The sequence below is a fragment of the Pseudophryne corroboree genome, chromosome 1, assembly GCF_028390025.1.
Source record: "Pseudophryne corroboree isolate aPseCor3 chromosome 1, aPseCor3.hap2, whole genome shotgun sequence".
NCBI lineage: Eukaryota > Metazoa > Chordata > Amphibia > Anura > Myobatrachidae > Pseudophryne > Pseudophryne corroboree.
In genome coordinates this window covers 1,055,742,335-1,055,762,636 of record NC_086444.1, presented here as the reverse complement: position 1 = coordinate 1,055,762,636, position 20,302 = coordinate 1,055,742,335, and the positions used below count along the sequence as shown (strand labels likewise).

Below are 20,302 nucleotides of genomic sequence, written 5' to 3'. Positions count from 1 at the left end.
CTCCAAGCCTCAGTTAGGTACTGTGCCCGGACGAGCGTACACAATAAGGAAGGATTTATGAATCCCGGGTAAGACTCATACCAGCCACACCAATCACACTGTACAACCTGTGATCTGAACCCAGTTAACAGTATGATAACAGCGGAGCCTCTGAAAAGATGGCTCACAACAATAATAACCCGATTTTTGTAACTATGTACAAGTAATGCAGATAATCCGCACTTGGGATGGGCGCCCAGCATCCACTACGGACTCCGAGAAATAGAATTATCGGTAAGTAAATTCTTATTTTCTCTATCGTCCTAGTGGATGCTGGGGTTCCTGAAAGGACCATGGGGATAATACCAAAGCTCCCAAACGGGCGGGAGAGTGCGGATGACTCTGCAGCACCGAATGAGAGAACTCCAGGTCCTCCTTAGCCAGGGTATCAAATTTGTAGGATTTTACAAACGTGTTTGCCCCTGACTAAATAGCCGCTCGGCAAAGTTGTAAAGCCGAGACCCCTCGGGCAGCCGCCCAAGATGAGCCCACCTTCCTTGTGGAATGGGCATTTACATATTTTGGCTGTGGCAGGCCTGCCACAGAATGTGCAAGCTGAATTGTATTACACATCCAACTAGCAATAGTCTGCTTAGAAGCAAGAGCACCCAGTTTTTCGGGTGCATACAGGATAACAGCAAGTCAGTTTTCCTGACTCCAGCCGTCCTGGAAACATATTTTCAGGGCCCTGACAACATCTAGCAACTTGGAGTCCTCCAAGTCCCTAGTAGGTGCAAGGCACCACAATAAGCTGGTTCAGGTGAAACACTGACACCACCTTAGGGAGAGAACTGGGGACGAGTCCGCAGCTCTGCCCTGTCCGAATGGACAAACAGATATGGCTTTTTTGAGAAAAAACCACCAATTTGACACTCGCCTGGTCCAGGCCAGGGCCAAGAGCATGGTCACTTTTCATGTGAGATGCTTCAAATCCACAGATTTGACTGGTTTTAAACCAATGTGTTTTGAGGAATCCCAGAACTACGTTGAGATCCCACAGTGCCACTGGAGGCACAAAAGGGGGTTGTATATGCAATACTCCCTTGACAAACTTCTGGACTTCAGGAACTGAAGCCAATTCTTTCTGGAAGAAAAATCGACAGGGCCGAAATTTGAACCTTAATGGACCCCAATTTGAGGCCCATAGACACTCCTGTTTGCAAGAAATGCAGGAATCGACCGAGTTGAAATTTCTTCGTGGGGCCTTCCTGGCCTCACACCACGCAACATATTTTCGCCACATGTGGTGATAATGTTGTGCGGTCACCTCCTTTCTGGCTTTGACCAGGGTAGGAATGACCTCTTCCTGAATGCCTTTTCCCTTAGGATCCGGCGTTCCACCGCCATGCCGTCAAACGCAGCTGCGGTAAGTCTTGGAACAGACATGGTACTTGCTGAAACAAGTCCCTTCTTAGCGGCAGAGACCATAAGTCCTCTGTGAGCATCTCTTGAAGTTCCGGGTACCAAGTCCTTCTTGGCCAATCCGGAGCCATGAGTATAGTTCTTACTCCTCTACGTCTTATAATTCTCAGTACCTTAGGTATGAAAAGCAGAGGATGGAACACATACACCGACTGGTACACCCACGGTGTTACCAGAACGTCCACAGCTATTGCCTGAGGGTCTCTTAACCTGGCGCAATACCTGTCCCGTTTTTTGTTCAGACGGGACGCCATCATGTCCACCTTTGGTAATTCCCAACGGTTTACAATTATGTGGAAAACTTCCCCATGAAGTTCCCACTCTGCCGGGTGGAGGTCGTGCCTACTGAGGAAGTCTGCTTCCCAGTTTCCATTCCCGGAATGAAACACTGCTGACAGTGCTATCACATGATTTTCCGCCCAGCGAAAAGTCCTTGCAGTTTTTGCCACTGCCCTCCTGCTTCTTGTGCCGCCCTGTCTATTTACGTGGGCGACTGCCGTGATGTTTTATCCCACTGGATCAATACCGGCTGACCTTGAAGCAGAGGTCTTGCTAAGCTTAGAGCATTATAAATTTACCCTTAGCTATATTTATGTGGAGAAAAATCTCCAGACTTGATCACACTCCCTGGAAATTTTTTCCTTGTGCGACTGCTCCCCAGCCTCTCGGGCTGGCCTCCGTGGTCACCAACATCCAAAACTGAATGCCGAATCTGCGGCCCTCTAGAAGATGAGCACTCTGTAACCACCACAGGAGAGACACCCTTGTCCTTGGATATAGGGTTACCCGCTGATGCATCTGAAGATGCGATCCGGACCATTTGTCCAGCAGATCCCACTGAAAAGTTCTTGCATGAAATCTGCCGACTGGAATTGCTTCGAAGGAAGTCACCATTTTTTTACCATGGCCCTTGTGCAATGATGCACTGATTTTAGGAGGTTCCTGACTAGCTCGGATAACTCCCTGGCTTTCTCTTCCGGGAGAAACACCTTTTTCTGGACTGTGTCCAGAATCATCCCTAAGCACAGGAGACTTGTTGTCGGGATCAGCTGCGATTTTGGAATATTTAGAATCCACCCCTGCTGTTGTAACAGTATCCGAGATAGTGCTACTCCGACCTCCAACTGTTTCCTGGACTTTGCCCTTATCAGGAGATCGTCCAAGTAAGGGATAATTAAGACGCCTTTTCTTCGAAGAAGAACCATCATTTCGGCCATTACCTTGGTAAAGACCCGGGGTGCCGTAGACAATCCAAACGGCAGCGTCAGAAACTGATAGTGACAGTTCTGTATCACGAACCTGAGGTACCCTTAGTGATAAGGGCAAATTTGGGACATGGAGGTAAGCATCCCTGATGTCTCGGGACACCAGATAGTCCCCTTCTTCCCGGTTCGTTATCACTGCTCTGAGTGACTCCATCTTGATTTGAACCTTTGTAAGTGTTCAAAATTTTTTTAGATTTAGAATAGGTCTCACCTAGCCTTCTGGCTTCAGTACCACAATATAGTGTGGAATAATACCCCTTTTCTTGTTGTAGGAGGGGTAATTTAATTATCACCTGCTGGGAATACAGCTCGTGAATTTTTTCCCATACTGCCTCCTTGTCGGAGGGAGACCTTGGTAAAGCAGACTTCAGGAGCCTGCACAGGGGAAACGTCTCGACATTCCAAACTGTACCCCTGGGATACTACTTGTAGGATCCAGGGGTCCTGTACGGTCTCAGCGTCATGCTGAGAGCTTGTCAGAAGCGGTGGAACGCTTCTGTTCCTGGGAATGGGCTGCCTGCTGCAGTCTTCTTCCCTTTCCTCTATCCCTGGGCAGATATGACTCTTATAGGGACGAAAGGACTGAGGCTGAAAAGACGGTGTCTTTTTCTGCAGAGATGTGACTTAGGGTAAAAACGGTGGATTTTCCAGCAGTTGCCCTGGCCACCAGGTCCGATGGACCGACCCCAAATAACTCCTCTTCCTTTATACGGCAATACACCTTTGTGCCGTTTGGAATCTGCATCACCTGACCACTGTCGTGTCCATAAACATCTTCTGGCAGATATGGACATCGCACTTACTCTTGATGCCAGAGTGCAAATATCCCTCTGTGCATCTCGCATATATAGAAATACATCCTTTAAATGCTCTATAGTCAATAAAATACTGTCCCTGTCAAGGGTATCAATATTTTTAGTCAGGGAATCCGACCAAGCCACCCCAGCTCTGCACATCCAGGCTGAGGCGATCGCTGGTCGCAGTATAACACCAGTATGTGTGTATATACTTTTTATGATATTTTTCCAGCCTCCTGTCAGCTGGCTCCTTGAGGACGGCCCTATCTATAGACGGTACCGCCACTTGTTCTGATAAGCGTGTGAGCGCCTTATCCACCCTAAGGGGCGTTTCCCAACGCGCCCTAACTTCTGGCGGGAAAGGGTATACCGCCCATATTTTCTATCGGGGGGAACCCACGCATCATCACACACTTCATTTAATTTATCTGATTCAGGAAAAACTACGGTAGTTTTTTCACATCCCACATAATACCCTCTTTTGTGGTACTTGTAGTATCAGAAATATGTAACACCTCCTTCATTGCCCTTAACGTGTGGCCCTAATAAGGAATACGTTTGTTTATTCACCGTCGACACTGGATTCAGTGTCTGTGTCTGTGTCGACCGACTAAAGTAAACGGGCGTTTTAAAACCCCTGACGGTGTTTCTGAGACGTCTGGACCGGTACTAATTGTTTGTCGGCCGTCTCATGTCGTCAACCGACCTTGCAGCGTGTTGACATTATCACGTAATTCCCTAAATAAGCCATCCATTCCGGTGTCGACTCCCTAGAGAGTGACATCACCATTACAGGCAATTGCTCCGCCTCCTCACCAACATCGTCCTCATACATGTCGACACACACGTACCGACACACAGCACACACACAGGGAATGCTCTGATAGAGGACAGGACCCACTAGCCCTTTGGAGAGACAGAGGGAGAGTTTGCCAGCACACACCAAAAACGCTATAATTATATAGGGACAACCTTATATAAGTGTTTTCCCTTATAGCATCTTTTATATATTTCTAACGCCAAATTAGTGCCCCCCCTCTCTGTTTTAACCCTGTTTCTGTAGTGCAGTGCAGGGGAGAGCCTGGGAGCCTTCCCTCCAGCCTTTCTGTGAGGGAAAATGGCGCTGTGTGCTGAGGAGATAGGCCCCGCCCCTTTTTCGGCGGCCTCGTCTCCCGCTCTTAACGGATTCTGGCAGGGGTTAAATATCTCCACATAGCCCCCGGAGGCTATATGTGAGGTATTTTTAGCCAAAAAAGGTTTTCATTTGCCTCCCAGGGCGCCCCCCTCCCAGCGCCCTGCACCCTCAGTGACTGCCGTGTGAAGTGTGCTGAGAGGAAAATGGCGCACAGCTGCAGTGCTGTGCGCTACCTTAAGAAGACTGAGGAGTCTTCTGCCGCCGATTCTGGACCTCTTCTCGTTTCAGCATCTGCAAGGGGGCCGGCGGCGAGGCTCCGGTGACCATCCAGGCTGTACCTGTGATCGTCCCTCTGGAGCTAATGTCCAGTAGCCAAGAAGCCAATCCATCCTGCACGCAGGTGAGTTCACTTCTTCTCCCCTAAGTCCCTCGTTGCAGTGATCCTGTTGCCAGCAGGACTCACTGTAAAATAAAAAAACTAAGCTAAACTTTTCTAAGCAGCTCTTTAGGAGAGCCACCTAGATTGCACCCTTCTCGGCCGGGCACAAAAATCTAACTGAGGCTTGGAGGAGGGTCATAGGGGGAGGAGCCAGTGCACACCACCTGATCCTAAAGCTTTACTTTTTGTGCCCTGTCTCCTGCGGAGCCGCTATTCCCCATGGTCCTTTCAGGAACCCCAGCATCCACTAGGACGATAGAGAAAAATGTATACAATCACTCTCCGAGGGTTGTTTGCACCAAACAGCGTTACGTAGGCAATAACAACTCCATACCCTAGCCAGAGACTGATTGAGGTAGTTAGAATGGTCGTCCAGCAAACTTCCCCCAGCTACATCACCAGCATGGGGTTGGTGGTCCCCAACACCTTAGTGTTACGGTCCCACCAGATGAGGTCACCTGGTTGCCGTGGTGGGCCTATATTTTTGCCCCAACATTATCCTAAGCACCTAATTTTTTCTCTAAGATAGGAATAATAATAAACTCTGCAATCTATTAGCAGTGCTTAGTACTATAGTGTGCATCTGCATTTTCTCTTTTTTTTTCTACTGTGTAGAACTACATGTCTCAGCATGGTAGTACAGCTTATATTTAGAATTACGGTGTGCATTCCAAAAAAGCCTCCCCCCTCCATATGGACTGTGGCATATGTAAACCGAGATTTCTTTGTGGCATAATGGGAACTGGGGCACTACAGCGTGTTTAATACATCTATGGTGCTGGGAGTATTTACACAGTATACTTTTTAATTACAGTGCCAGAATATCTTTTGGTTTACATTTTTATTGGTAGGGGCCCCATAAACTTTAATTCGGCCCTGCCCTTAGCTGCATTGGCTACACCCTGTGGGATCAAAATCAGGAAACTCCCAGGGTGACAAATTTGGACAGGATCAATTGCGAATTAATAAACATGTGCAACAGGTAGTAGGCTGTATAACTGGTAGACAGTAATTGAGAAGTAACAGAATTGGGAGATTATGGGGACTGGTGCAGAGATGCTTTGTGGACAGATCTGGCGTATTTTTGCAAAGTGGTGCTATGTAACAGAGCACACACTCGTGGCAGACTTGTGTGCGCAACTAGGCAGTAGCAGGTGGTTTGCATCTAGGCTAATTTAAATGAGGACATGCCAAAGGAAATACATGCTGTGCAGAGCTGTGTATATGCTCTCAGAGGGATCTCTTGCAGCAAGAACAGGCCAGGTGTAAGTGTGCACTGATCATGACAACGGCCATCACACAATCTAAGCGTATGGATAGGAGCGGTCACGTAGAAGCAATACCACTCTGCATATAAACAAATATCTGCATCTTCTTACACACACACACACACACACACACACACACACACACACACACACACACACACACCAACTCTGCCTCAACCTATGTTTGAATACATCTATATTTGTCTTCAGGAAAGTTGGTGCATTGTGCAGCTGTCCAGTAGTCTTCCCACTGAAACTGAATATGTAGATGGCACTATCCTGCTGAGAGAATGGGCAGCCTATACATACATGGACAATAAGACGTGTTCAGAGCAGACTAGGCAGCTTTTCAAGGTTACAATCGCAATTTCACACAAACAAGCCTGGAGCAGTGGACTTTGTTATTGGTACATGGAGGTTTAGTTTACAGACATGTCTTCACAAGATGCGCGTGTTGTTGGCAGGAGATTAGATTATACTGTGGGAATGGAGGGCACTAAATGGTGGTTTAGAAAAAGAACAGTTTGCTTATATGACAGTTTTACACCATTAACTCTCCAACAAATATACCAGGCACTCATTTCACTGTAACAATTGGGAGTCCCTAATAAGAGGGGAGCATGGCTTCATGCAGGGCTGCCGAGAGCATTCTTGCAGTGCTCCAGGGGTGGATCCAGGGATGGAGGAGATGCTGCAGCAGCAGCCCCCGAGCCTGGACCTTCTGCAGCCCAGCACACAAACCTCTGCTGGGCCAGGGAGAGAAGCTGCGACCACTGAGTAGCAGCAGCACTCTCTCCCCCAACCCGGCCCCTCTATAAAACCTTGGCAGACGGCAAGTTTGTACAACACCGTTTCTATTGTAGGTATAAATGACAACACTCCATTTTGTAAAAAGTACCTTTTTCTTCACAATTCACAGGGATAAGGCGCCCGATGCAGAGAGGCCGATTTCCATAGGGATCGCGCACCGCATAGATGACATCATTGTGCATGATGACCAGGGAGTATGATGTTGGAGTCTCATTCATCAAATTCTTAATTCTGGAACAGTAGTAAAAATAGCATTGTAGAAGGGTTCTAAAATCACACCACTTACAATGGAGGATACGGATGTATGCATGTTAAAGTAACCACTCAAAATTAAACAAGCACATTCACTGATGGACAGTGTATACCATTTAATGCTGTAAAGGAAAAGGACATGTTATAATATACTATATGCTGTACATTGTTCAACTGTAGAAGTATTTTATTTTTTATTCCAATAGGATCACTAGAGACTTCTGCACAAGTACACATCATTCCACAGGCCAGAACAACTTTGTAGACACTTTGTAAAAGGACCAAAGATCAGCCGGTGGGGGAACAGAGAAAGACTCCAATTCTGAAAAGGCAATGGTCATTCTGCTACGACTAAATTCCAAGCCGCACATCACGCTGATGTTCCGGTGTCTGAAGCAACATGGGCCACATAGTACATTACCCTGCGGATCTTATGAGTCACATGACACAATGGGGGGGGGATTCAATTATCTGAAAAGTCAGTTGGGTGTCTGTTTTTTCCAAACAATTAAATATCCCCCAATAAGACTACCCACTTTTACATAGGCGAGTACATACAAAAGTCACTTTCTAGTTGAAATAATAAAAAAATAAAATAAATAAATCACAGTCTCTATAGCAGACTAAAGCTAGCTTCTGACTAAAGGGTCTGCTGCCATTATTTTAATGTGGAAAATTGATCCAGGAAAAAATAAATAAATATATATATATATATGAAAACCTTGCCTTATCTTATACAGGACATACACACTGTACCCTAAATATGTGTCACCGATTGAGTACAGCACTCCATTTCACACGCAACATCCATGGTGGGCTGTATCACATCCCATCCCTATCGCAAGCATACTGGTGCATTATGAATGAATAATTCTGCAAGGCTTCCAATAATAGCCGTCCCTTGCTAAGAGGTCTTCTCTGTTTATAACCCAGGAGTCCATTTACATGTGTGGCTGATGGCCAGCACGTGTGCAAGCCACGTTGTGAATTAAAATATCATTTGGATACCTCTCCTAGGAGTACTACTGTAAGAAGCCTATAGCCTTCTACAGATGAAATGGTCTCTCAGAAACAAACTCAGGAAAGCTTCACATTCTGGAGCTTTGTGCATAACACATAGCAGCCCTCTACAAGTCTATCAGGATTGCAGTGGCAGCAGGACACAGATAACATATATACATTGTGGACCACTTTAATAAATATGGGATAACAGTAAGCCCCCAGAAAACTGCAGGTTTCGTAGAGTTGACCACATTTTGGTGCTCGTAAATCCTGCCTCAATGACCAAATTCTTAGTGATAACAGAACTTCCATTTAATAAACCTGAAATAAGATTAAAAAAACAAAACAAAACTCAATTTATGAAGTTTGGATACTAGGGATTAAAGGTCCTAAATATAGCAGCGATATATGGAAGTACAAACTACACACAGGAAGTTCTCTGGTCAGAATTAACCCCATGGACCCAATCATACCAGCAATGTTTGCCATTGTGCAAGTAAACATGCATGTCTTTGTGACAAAACAAATTTGAACACAATATGACACACACCATAAGAAGCAGGCATGGGAATCATAAGCAAATTTGATCAGAAAAAAAAAAAATCCAGGTGGTCATGTAAATAAATGGCAAAATACAGGTGAATATGCTTGCGACAACATATTAAAATCAAAATTAATACGAAGCCCTTCTCAGTTTTTTGTTGCAGACTAGACTTATGGCGTGCAAAGGAAAAAAATATATAATAATGTCTTACCGTGCTATCCAATCGGGAGTGTGATCTTGCTCAAGAGGAGGAGTGAAAGCTAGAAGTTGTGTGATCAGCTCACTATCAGAACTCGTGGATAAACCAATACCATGACGCATCAACTGTATAAATACACAAAGCATTACTTATTTACTTCACATCATTCCACAAAACACACCAACTTTCGAACAGAGTTCCCTACTCTCACAAGCAAAACAATTTAAAAAAAAGACTAAAGTGTGTTAAAAAAAAAAAAAAAAAAAGGAAGAAGACAGTAGCAGCTTTAAGAATGTGTGTGTAATAAATCATTTGTTCACACAATTGATACACTGTATTTAGACAAAATGACGCTAACATATTTAATGCACAGTTTTAAAAACTGTAATAAAAGGTCTACTTGAGCAGGTATAAAATAGGAATTTAGTTACCTACCGGTAATTCCTTCTCTTGTAGTCCAGAGTGGATAATGGGGAATCCTAGTACTGTGGGTATAGAGCAGTCCGCAGGAGCATCTGGCACATGTAAAACGCTGTTGTGTGCCGACTCCTCCCTCTATGCCCCTCCCCATGACCCTAGGAGACGGAACATACTTCGAAGAAGGCATACATCATAACAGGTGTGGTAATATAGCAACACAACACCACATAACCAACAGGTAATGATATCAACAAAACTATTCAAGAAAATGTTGATGTAAACCGGTAACTTAGCCACTGAAAACGAGAGACTGCAACAAGCAGCCCTACCAACATACAAACCGGTAAGCAGGAACGAAAACCGCCTGATCAAACTGAAGGTCATCCTCCGCCAGGGTATCGAACTTATAAAACTGAACAAAAAGGTGTTCGAACCAGACCAAGTAGCTGCTCGGCACAATTGTAAGACAGAGGCCCCCTGGGCAGCCGCCCAGGATGAACCCACTGATTTTGTCGAGTGGGCATGAACTGACTTTGGAACCGGCAAAGGCCCCAGAATAAAAGGCCTGTTGAATAGTCAACCGAAGCCAACTAGCAATGGACTGTTTAGAAGCAGGTCGACCAATCTTGGTCGCATCATACAAAACAAACAGCGAGTCTGTTGTCCTGTGACAAGCAATCCTATGAACATAAATTTTGAGCACCCTGGCCACATCCAAACAACGGGAGGCAGCAGGTGTCACCTAACACAGGAACCACTATTGGCTGATTGACGTGAAAAGCTGACCCCACCTTAGGCAAAAACTGCGGGCGAGTCCCAAACTCCGCCCTGTTCTCATGAAATACCAAATAAGGGCTCCTACAAGATACAGCCCCCCAACTCCGAGACACATCTAGCCGAAGCCAACAACGTGACTGTCTTCCATGTAAGGTATTTCAACTACACCTTTTGTAAAAGGTTCAAACCAATCAGATTGGAGAAAGGACAACACCACGTTCAGATCCCACGGAGCCGTGGGAACAACAAATGGTGTTTGTATACGCAGAACTCCCTGTAAAAAGGTCTGCACCTCAGGCAACAACGCCAGTTGTTTCTGAAAGAAAATCGAGAGAGCAGAGATTTGAACCTTGATGGAACCCAAACGGAGACACAGGTCTACTCCTGCTTGCAGGAAGAGGAGAAAAATACTAAGGCTGAACTCCACTGGAGTATAACCCTTATTTTCGCACCACTCCACATACTTTTTCTAAAGACGGTGGTAGTGCTTTGACGTTACCCCTTTTCGGGCTTGAAGCAAGGTAGCAATCACCGGGGGAATCAAACCCCTTCTTCCTCCTCAATATTGCCCTCTCAACTTCCACGCCGTCAAACGCAGCCGCTGTAAGTCTGGATAAACGAAAGGACCTTGCTGTAGCAGATCCCTGTTTAGAGGGAGCAGCCACGGATCCTCCAGAGACAGGTCTAGGAGGTCCGCATACCAGGCCCTTCTGGGCCAATCCGGAGCAATTAGAATTGCTTGAACTCTCTCCTTTTTTTAGTCTTAAGTACTCTTGGAATGAGAGGTAACAGGGGGGGTACGGATATGCGAACTTGTACGGCCACGGAGCCGTGAGAGCGTCCACTGCCGCAGCTTGCGTCTCCCTTGTTCTGGAGCAATACCGGCTGAGCTTCCCGTTGAGGCGTGACACCACCAGGTCTATCTGTGGACTGACCCACTTATGAATTACTTGCCAAAACACCTGAGGGTGAAGACCCCACTCTCCTGGGTGAAGGTAGTGTCTGCTTAGGAAGTCCGCTTCCCAATTGTCCACGCCCGGAATGAAAATTGCCGAGATTGCTCTTGCATGAAGCTCCGCCCAACGGAGAATCCTTGACACTTCCCGCATGGCAGGTCTGTTTCTTGTTCCTCCTTGTCGGTTTATGTAGGCCACTGCTGTGGCGTTGTCCGACTGTACTTGAATTGTGCGGTTTTGAAGCAATGGAAAGTCCTGAACGAGAGCATTGTACATCATTCTGAGTTCTAGGATGTTGATCGGGAGATTCGCCTCTTGAAGAGACCACTTCCCTTGGAACTGGGCCCCCTGGGTCACAGACCCCCAGCCCCGGAGGCTGGCATCCGTCGTGAGCAAAGTCCAGGGATGGACTCTGAAACTCTGGCCCTCCAGTAAGTGTGGCATCTGAAGCCACCACAGCAAAGCAATTTTTGCTCTCAGAGATAAATGTTATCCGCTGATGCATCCTCAGATGCGATCCTGACCACTTGTCCAGCTGAAACGGCCCGGCATGAAACTTACCGTATTGAATCGCCTCGTATGAGGCCACCATCTTGCCCAGCAACTTGATGCACAGGTGGATGGTCACTTTCCTTGGTCTCAGGAGTGAGCGGACCATACTCTGGATGGCCAATGCCTTGTCCCTCGGAAGGAATACCTTTTGTTGTACCGTGTCCAGAATCATTCCCAGAAACAGGATTCTCTGAAACAGGATCAGATAATATTTCTGGAGATTCAGAATCCATCCGTGACTCGCAAGCAATTGTCCCGTTATCTCTATGCTGTGTAACAACCTTTATCAGCAGGTCGTCCAGATAAGGTACAATGTTGACTCCCTTCAGGCGCAGCTGAAGCATCATTTTTGCCATGACCTTCGTGAACACCCTCTGTGCCGTTGAAAGGCCAAATGGCAGGGCCTTGTTCAGCACTGCAAAGAGCAAAAACACCTGATGAGGTGGCCAAATTGGGATATGCAGGTGATATCCTCCAGATTGGATATCACCGACCTGAGGAATTCCATCTTGAACTTGAATACCCTTAAAAAAGGATTCAGATTTTTTTAAATTTAGAATGGGTTACACCGAATCGTCCGGTTTGGGCACCACAAACAGGCTTGAGTAAAACCCCTGCATTTGTAGGGGGTACCGGTAAAATTACTTCTGATGACAGAAGTCGTTGAATGGCTTCTTGCAAGGTACTTCTTGCAGCAGGTAAAGCTGGAAAGCCTGACCTGAAGAAACTGCAAGGAAGAAGTTCTTTAAATTCCAGGCGATACCCGTGTGAGACAAGATCCCTCACCCAAGGATCTACAGACGTCCGAGCCCACACTTGAGCGAAGCGGAGCAACCGGGCACCCACCTGGATTTCGTCCCCCAAAGGAGGCCGCCAGTCATGCGGTGGTAAAGCTTGCAGGCTGTGCTGCACTGGCAGCTGCTGCTGTTTTTCTGAACCTTCCACGATTTCCTCTGGTTGCCGTGGAAGCCCCTCTGCCTTTACCTCTGTATTTGGTACGAAAGGACTGCAGAGCAGGCCCCGAATAGGTAAGTCTATTAGTAGTAAGGGACAACGAAGGCAAAATAAGTGGACCTTCCCGCGGTGGCCTGAGAAATCCACTTATTAAGCTCCTCCCCAAATAAGGCCTCCCTAGTGAAAGGGAGGTTCTCCACTCCCTTCTTAGAATCCGCATCTGCCGACCACTGTCTCAGCCATAAAGCTCTACGAGCCGAGACCGCCAAGGCAATCGTACGAACGTGAAGGAGACCGAGCTCTTTAACAGCCTCACACAAATTGCGCTGCATCCTGAATTGCAGTGCATTAGCATAAGGATATCTTCCTGAGGAAGAGTCAAAACTATTGATGGCAGAGTGCGACCATTTTACAATTGCTCTCGCTATAAATCCACAGACCACCATGGGGCGTTGCGCAATGCCACCTGCAGAATACAAAGATTTGAGGGTAGTTGATTCTTTTAAAGAAATGGCCCCAGGTACAGGGAGTACAAATTTTCTGGATAGTCTGGAGACAGACGTATCTACCAAAGGCGGATTCTCCCACACCGTCCTATTCTCTGCTGGGAAAGGAAAGGTATTTAACACCCTCTTGGATATGAGGAGTTTTTTTTATTAGTGTTAACCCATGTCTGTTTAGCTAGGGTTTCCAATTCTTTTGACTCTGGGAATGTGGCGGAGGTTTAAGGCAACACATTAAAAATAAGAATTTACTCACCGGTAATTCTATTTCTCATAGTCCGTAGTGGATGCTGGGGACTCCGTAAGGACCATGGGGATTAGCGGCTCCGCAGGAGACTGGGCACAACTATAAAGAAAGCTTTTAGACTACTGGTGTGCACTGGCTCCTCCCACTAAGACCCTCCTCCAGACTTCAGTTAGGATACTGTGCCCGGAAGAGCTGACACAATAAGGAAGGATTTTGAATCCCGGGTAAGACTCCTACCAGCCACACCGTATAACTCGTGATACAATACCCAGTTAACAGTATGATAACAACTGAGCCTCTCAACAGATGGCTCAACAATAACCCTTTAGTTAAACAATAACTATATACAAGTATTGCAGACAATCCGCACTTGGGATGGGCGCCCAGCATCCACTACGGACTATGAGAAATAGAATTACCGGTGAGTAAATTCTTATTTTCTCTAACGTCCTAAGTGGATGCTGGGGACTCCGTAAGGACCATGGGGATTATACCAAAGCTCCCAAACGGGCGGGAGAGTGCGGATGACTCTGCAGCACCGAATGAGCAAACTCAAGGTCCTCCTCAGCCAGGGTGTCAAACTTGTAGAATTTAGCAAACGTGTTTGACCCCGACCAAGTAGCTGCTCGGCAAAGTTGAAGAGCCGAGACCCCTCGGGCAGCCGCCCAAGAAGAGCCCACCTTCCTCGTGGAATGGGCTTTTACTGATTTAGGATGCGGCAGTCCAGCCGCAGAATGTGCAAGCTGAACCGTACTACAGATCCAGCGAGCAATAGTCTGCTTTGAAGCAGGTGCACCCAACTTGTTGGGCGCATACAGGATAAAGAGCGAGTCAGTCTTTCTGACTCCAGCTGTCCTGGAAACATAGATTTTTAGGGCCCTGACTACATCCAACAACTTGGAAGCCTCCAAGTCATTTGTAGCCGCAGGCACCACGATAGGTTGGTTCAGATGAAAAGCTGATACCACTTTAGGGAGAAACTGGGGACGAGTCCTCAATTCTGCCCTATCCATATGGAAAATCAGATAAGGGCTTTTACATGACAAAGCCGCCAATTCTGATACACGCCTGGCCGAAGCCAATGCCAACAACATGACCACTTTCCACGTGAGATATTTCAAATCCACGGTTTTCAGTGGCTCAAACCAATGTGACTTTAGGAAATCCAACACCACGTTGAGATCCCAAGGTGCCACTGGAGGCACAAAAGGGGGCTGAATATGCAGCACTCCCTTAACAAAAGTCTGAACTTCAGGTAGTGAAGCCAGTTCTCTATGGAAGAAAATCGAGAGCCGAAATCTGGACCTTAATGGAACCCAATTTAAGGCCCATAGTCACCCCTGACTGTAGGAAGTGCAGGAAACGGCCCAGCTGAAATTCCTCCGTTGGGGCCTTCCTGGCCTCACACCACGCAACATATTTTCGCCATATGCGGTGATAATGGTTTGCGGTTACTTCTTTCCTAGCTTTAATCAGCGTAGGAATGACTTCCTCCGGAATGCCCTTTTCCTTCAGGATCCGGTGTTCAACCGCCATGCCGTCAAACGCAGCCGCGGTAAGTCTTGGAACAGACAGGGCCCCTGCTGCAGCAGGTCTTGTCTGAGCGGTAGAGGCCATGGGTCCTCTGAGATCATTTCTTGAAGTTCCGGGTACCAAGCTCTTCTTGGCCAATCCGGAACAATGAGTATAGTTCTTACTCCTCTTCTCCTTATTATCCTCAGTACCTTTGGTATGAGAGGAAGAGGAGGGAACACAAACCGATCGGTACACCCACGGTGTCACTAGAGCGTCCACAGCTATCGCCTGCGGGTCTCTCGACCTGGCGCAATATTTTTCTAGCTTTTTGTTTAGGCGGGACGCCATCATGTCCACCTGTGGCTTTTTCCACCGGTTTACAATCATTTGAAAGACTTCTGGATGAAGTCCCCACTCTCCCGGGTGGAGGTCGTGCCTGCCGAGGAAGTCTGCTTCCCAGTTGTCCACTCCGGGAATGAACACTGCTGACAGTGCTAACACGTGATTTTCCGCCCATCGGAGAATCCTTGTGGCTTCTGCCATTGCCGTCCTGCTTCTCGTGCCGCCCTGTCGATTTACATGGGCGACCGCCGTGATGTTGTCTGACTGGATCAGTACCGGCTGGTTTTGAAGCAGGGGTTTTGCCTGACTTAGGGCATTGTAAATGGCCCTCAGTTCCAGAATATTTATGTGCAGGGAAGTCTCCTGACTTGACCATAGTCCTTGGAAGTTTCTTCCCTGTGTGACTGCTCCCCAGCCTCGAAGGCTGGCATCCGTGGTCACCAGGACCCAGTCCTGTATGCCGAATCTGCGGCCCTCTTGAAGATGAGCACTCTGCAGCCACCACAGCAGAGACACCCTTGTCCTTGGAGACAGGGTTATCAGACAATGCATCTGAAGATGCGATCCGGACCACTTGTCCAACAGGTCCCACTGAAAGGTTCTTGCATGAAACCTGCCGAATGGAATCGCTTCGTAGGAAGCTACCATTTTTCCCAGGATCCGCGTGCAGTGATGCACCGACACCTGTTTTGGCTTTAGGTGGCCTCTGACTAGAGAGGACAGCTCCTTGGCCTTCTCCTCCGGGAGAAACACTTTTCTCTGTTCTGTGTCCAGAACCATCCCTAGGAACAGCAGACGTGTCGTAGGGACCAGCTGTGACTTTGGAATGTTTAGAATCCAGCCGTGCTGTTATAGCACTTCCCGAGATAGTGCTACCCCTACCAACAACTGCTCTCTGGACCTCGCCTTTATCAGGAGATCGTCCAAGTACGGGATAATTAAAACTCCCTTCTTTCGAAGGAGTATCATCATTTCGGCCATTACCTTGGTAAAGACCCTCGGAGCCGTGGATAGACCGAACGGCAACGTCTGGAATTGGTAATGACAATCTTGTACCACAAATCTGAGGTACTCCTGGTGAGGATGGTAAATGGGGACATGTAGGTAAGCATCCTTGATGTCCAGTGATACCATGTAATCCCCCTCGTCCAGGCTTGCAATAACCGCCCTGAGCGATTCCATCTTGAACTTGAATTTTTTTATATATGTGTTCAAGGATTTCAAATTTAAAATGGGTCTCACCGAACCGTCCGGTTTCGGTACCACAAACATTGTGGAATAGTAACCCCTTCCTTGTTGAAGTAGGGGCACCTTCACTATCACTTGTTGTGAATACAGCTTGTGAATTGCCTGTAACACTGCCTCCCTGCCTGAAGGAGTGGTTGGCAAGGCAGATTTGAGGAAACGGCGGGGAGGGGGGGGGAAGACGTCTCGTATTCCAGCTTGTACCCCCGAGATACTACTTGAAGGATCCAGGGATCCACCCGTGAGCGAGCCCACTGATTGCTGAAGTTTTTGAGACGGGCCCCCACCGTACCTGGCTCCGCCTGTGAAGCCCCAGCGTCATGCTGTGGACTTAGAGGAAGCGGGGGAGGACTTTTGCTCCTGGGAACTGGCTGTATGCTGCAGCTTCTTTCCCCTACCTCTGCCTCTGGGCAGAAAGGACGCGCCTTTAACCCGCTTGCCCCTATTGGGCCGAAAGGACTGTACCTGATAATACGGTGCTTTCTTTGGTTGTGAGGGAACATGGGGTAAAAATGTAGACTTCCCAGCTGTTGCTGTGGAAACGAGGTCCGAGAGACCATCCCCGAACAACTCCTCACCCTTATAAGGCAGAACTTCCATGTGTCTTTTGGAATCTGCATCTCCTGTCCACTGCCGAGTCCATAACCCTCTCCTGGCAGAAATGGACATTGCACTAATTTTGGATGCCAGCCGGCAAATATCCCTCTGTGCATCCCTCATGTATAAAAGTGCGTCTTTTATATGCTCTACGTTTAGCAATATAGTGTCCCTGTCTAGGGTATCTATATTTTCTGACAGGGAATCTGACCACGCAGCAGCAGCACTGCACATCCAGGCTGAAGCAATAGCCGGTCTCAGTATAACACCTGTGTGTGTATATATAGATTTCAGGATAGCCTCCTGCTTTCTATCAGCAGATTCCTTCAGGGCGGCCGTATCCGGAGACGGTAGTGCCACCTTCTTTGACAAGCGTGTGAGCGCTTTATCCACCCTAGGGGATGTTTCCCAGCGTGACCTATCCTCTGGCGGGAAAGGGTACGCCATTAGTAACCTCTTAGAAATTACCAGCTTTTTATCAGGGGAAGCCCACGCTTCTTCACACACTTCATTTAACTCTTCAGACGGAGGAAAAGCTACTGGTAGTTTTTTCTCTCCAAACATTATACCCTTTTTTGTGGTACCGGGGGTAACATCAGAAATGTGCAACACATTTTTCATTGCCTCAATCATGTAACGTGTGGCCCTACTGGAAGTTACATTAGTCTCATCGTCGTCGACACTGGAGTCAGTATCAGTGTCGACATCTGTGTCAGCCATCTGAGGTAGCGGGCGTTTTAGAGCCCCTGATGGCTTTTGAGACGCCTGGGCAGGCACAGGCTGAGAAGCCGGCTGTCCCACAATAGGTATGTCGTCAAACCTTTTATGCAAGGAGTCGACACTGTCGCGTAAGTCCTTCCACAGCACCATCCACTCAGGTGTCGACCCCGCAGGGGGTGACATCACATTTACAGGCATTTGCTCCGCCTCCACATAAGCCTCCTCATCAAACATGTCGACACAGCCGTACCGACACACCGCAAACACACAGGGAATGCTCTGACAGAGGACAGGACCCCACAAAGCCCTTTGGGGAGACATAGAGAGAGTATGCCAGCACACACCAGAGCGCTATATAACACAGGGATCCCACTATCAATGAGTGTTTTCCCTTATAGCTGCGTGTATATATATATATATATATATATATATATATATATATATATATATATATATATATTTTATCTATACTGCGCCTAAATTTAGTGCCCCCCCTCTCTTTTTTACTCTTCTGTAGTGTTCAGACTGCAGGGGAGAGCCAGGGAGCTTCCTTCCAGCGGAACTGTGAGGGAAAAATGGCGCCAGTGTGCTGAGGGAGAAGCCCCGCCCCCTTTTCGGCAGACTTTCTCCCGCTTTTTCTGGAATACTGGCAGGGGTAACTTTACATCTATATAGCCTCTAGGACTATATAAGATGTATATTTGCCAGCCAAGGTGTCATATATTGCCCTCAGGGCGCCCCCCCCCAGCGCCCTGCACCCATCAGTGACCGGAGTGTGAGGTGTACATGAGGAGCAATGGCGCACAGCTGCAGTGCTGTGCGCTACCTTGGTGAAGACCGAAGTCTTCTGCCGCCGATTTTCCGGACCTCTTCGTTGCTTCTGGCTCTGTAAGGGGGCCGGCGGCGCGGCTCCGGGAACGAACACCAAGGTCGGGTCCTGCGGTCGATCCCTCTGGAGCTAATGGTGTCCAGTAGCCTAAGAAGCCCAAACTACCACCTGTTAGGTAGGTTCGCTTCTTCTCCCCTTAGTCCCTCGATGCAGTGAGTCTGTTGCCAGCAGATCTCACTGTAAAATAAAAAACCTAAATATACTTTCTTTCTAGGTGCTCAGGAGAGCCCCTAGTGTGCATCCAGCTCAGCCGGGCACAAGAATCTAACTGAAGTCTGGAGGAGGGTCTTAGTGGGAGGAGCCAGTGCACACCAGTAGTCTAAAAGCTTTCTTTATAGTTGTGCCCAGTCTTCTGCGGAGCCGCTAATCCCCATGGTCCTTACGGAGTCCCCAGCATCCACTTAGGACGTTAGAGAAATGCAATTCCTCCTGAGTGTCTGTTTCCTTATCCGGCCTGTTAAGCATGTCACGTATAGCGTAAATAAGGGCCTCAACCCCTGGAATTAGGGAACCTTTCTGTTCCATTTCCACCTCTCCCTCCTCCCATTCCTGGGACTCTGAATCAGAGTCAGATTGCACAAGAGGAAGAGTACGCTTGTGGGGGATCCTCAGAGGAGCCTGAGTGGGCTGTCTGAGATCGCTAGGAGCAGACCTTCCAACGCCAAAAGACTGTCTAAGGGCTTGACGTTCCTGCCTTGCAGTGGCTAATTCAGTCTTAATATCAAATATTGCTTTAAAAGACTCCACCCAATCAGGCCCACTATTTATACGCTGTGAGGGCATTGAACACTGGGTACACCACAGAGAATCTGGTGATGATGGTAGCACGTTGCATACATTACACAGAGGCTTGCTGACAGACATGTTGCTAAGTACCACACTTTAAACAATCAAAATACAATTACAGTATTCACGAATATATATATATATATATATATATATATATATATATATATATATATATATATATATATATATATAAAAATAAAAAAAAGTTTATTATTTTCAAAAAAGACACTAAAAAAAAAACAAAAAAAAAAAACACATAGCTCATTTGGTATATAGGACTTGTTCCCAGAGAGGTGTGTGTGGATGGCAGTGGCAACGGGGTGATCTGTGCTTGGATGCAGGAGTCTTTGACGGTCACTAGATGACCGAGGTCGACAACGGATAAGTTTTGACTTTCTATCATATACTTCTAAAGTGCTGCATTGATGTTGAAAATCTCTTGGATTGGAGAGAAGCATTTGCTCTTTTGGCTTAAAAATTTATGGATATATAAGCATTTTTCCTTCACCATTGCCATTTGTTATGGTTTTTTTAAAAAGTGTCTTTTTTGGAAATAATAAGAATTTACTTACCGATAATTCTATTTCTCGGAGACCGTAGTGGATGCTGGGGTTCCTGAAAGGA

At 47.1% G+C, this 20,302-nt stretch overlaps 1 protein-coding gene across 1 annotated transcript in view; it reads right to left on the bottom strand.

The window, feature by feature from the left end:
* The window catches only part of PPAT (phosphoribosyl pyrophosphate amidotransferase), a 47,891-nt gene that overhangs the window by 10,189 nt on the left and 17,400 nt on the right, over positions 1–20,302 (bottom strand). The window contains exons 4-5 of the mRNA XM_063920872.1: positions 9,185–9,297; positions 7,264–7,406 (exon numbers count right to left, since the gene is read on the bottom strand). Coding sequence (XP_063776942.1) covers positions 7,264–7,406; positions 9,185–9,297 — 256 coding nt within the window. The remainder of the gene's footprint in view (positions 1–7,263; positions 7,407–9,184; positions 9,298–20,302) is intronic.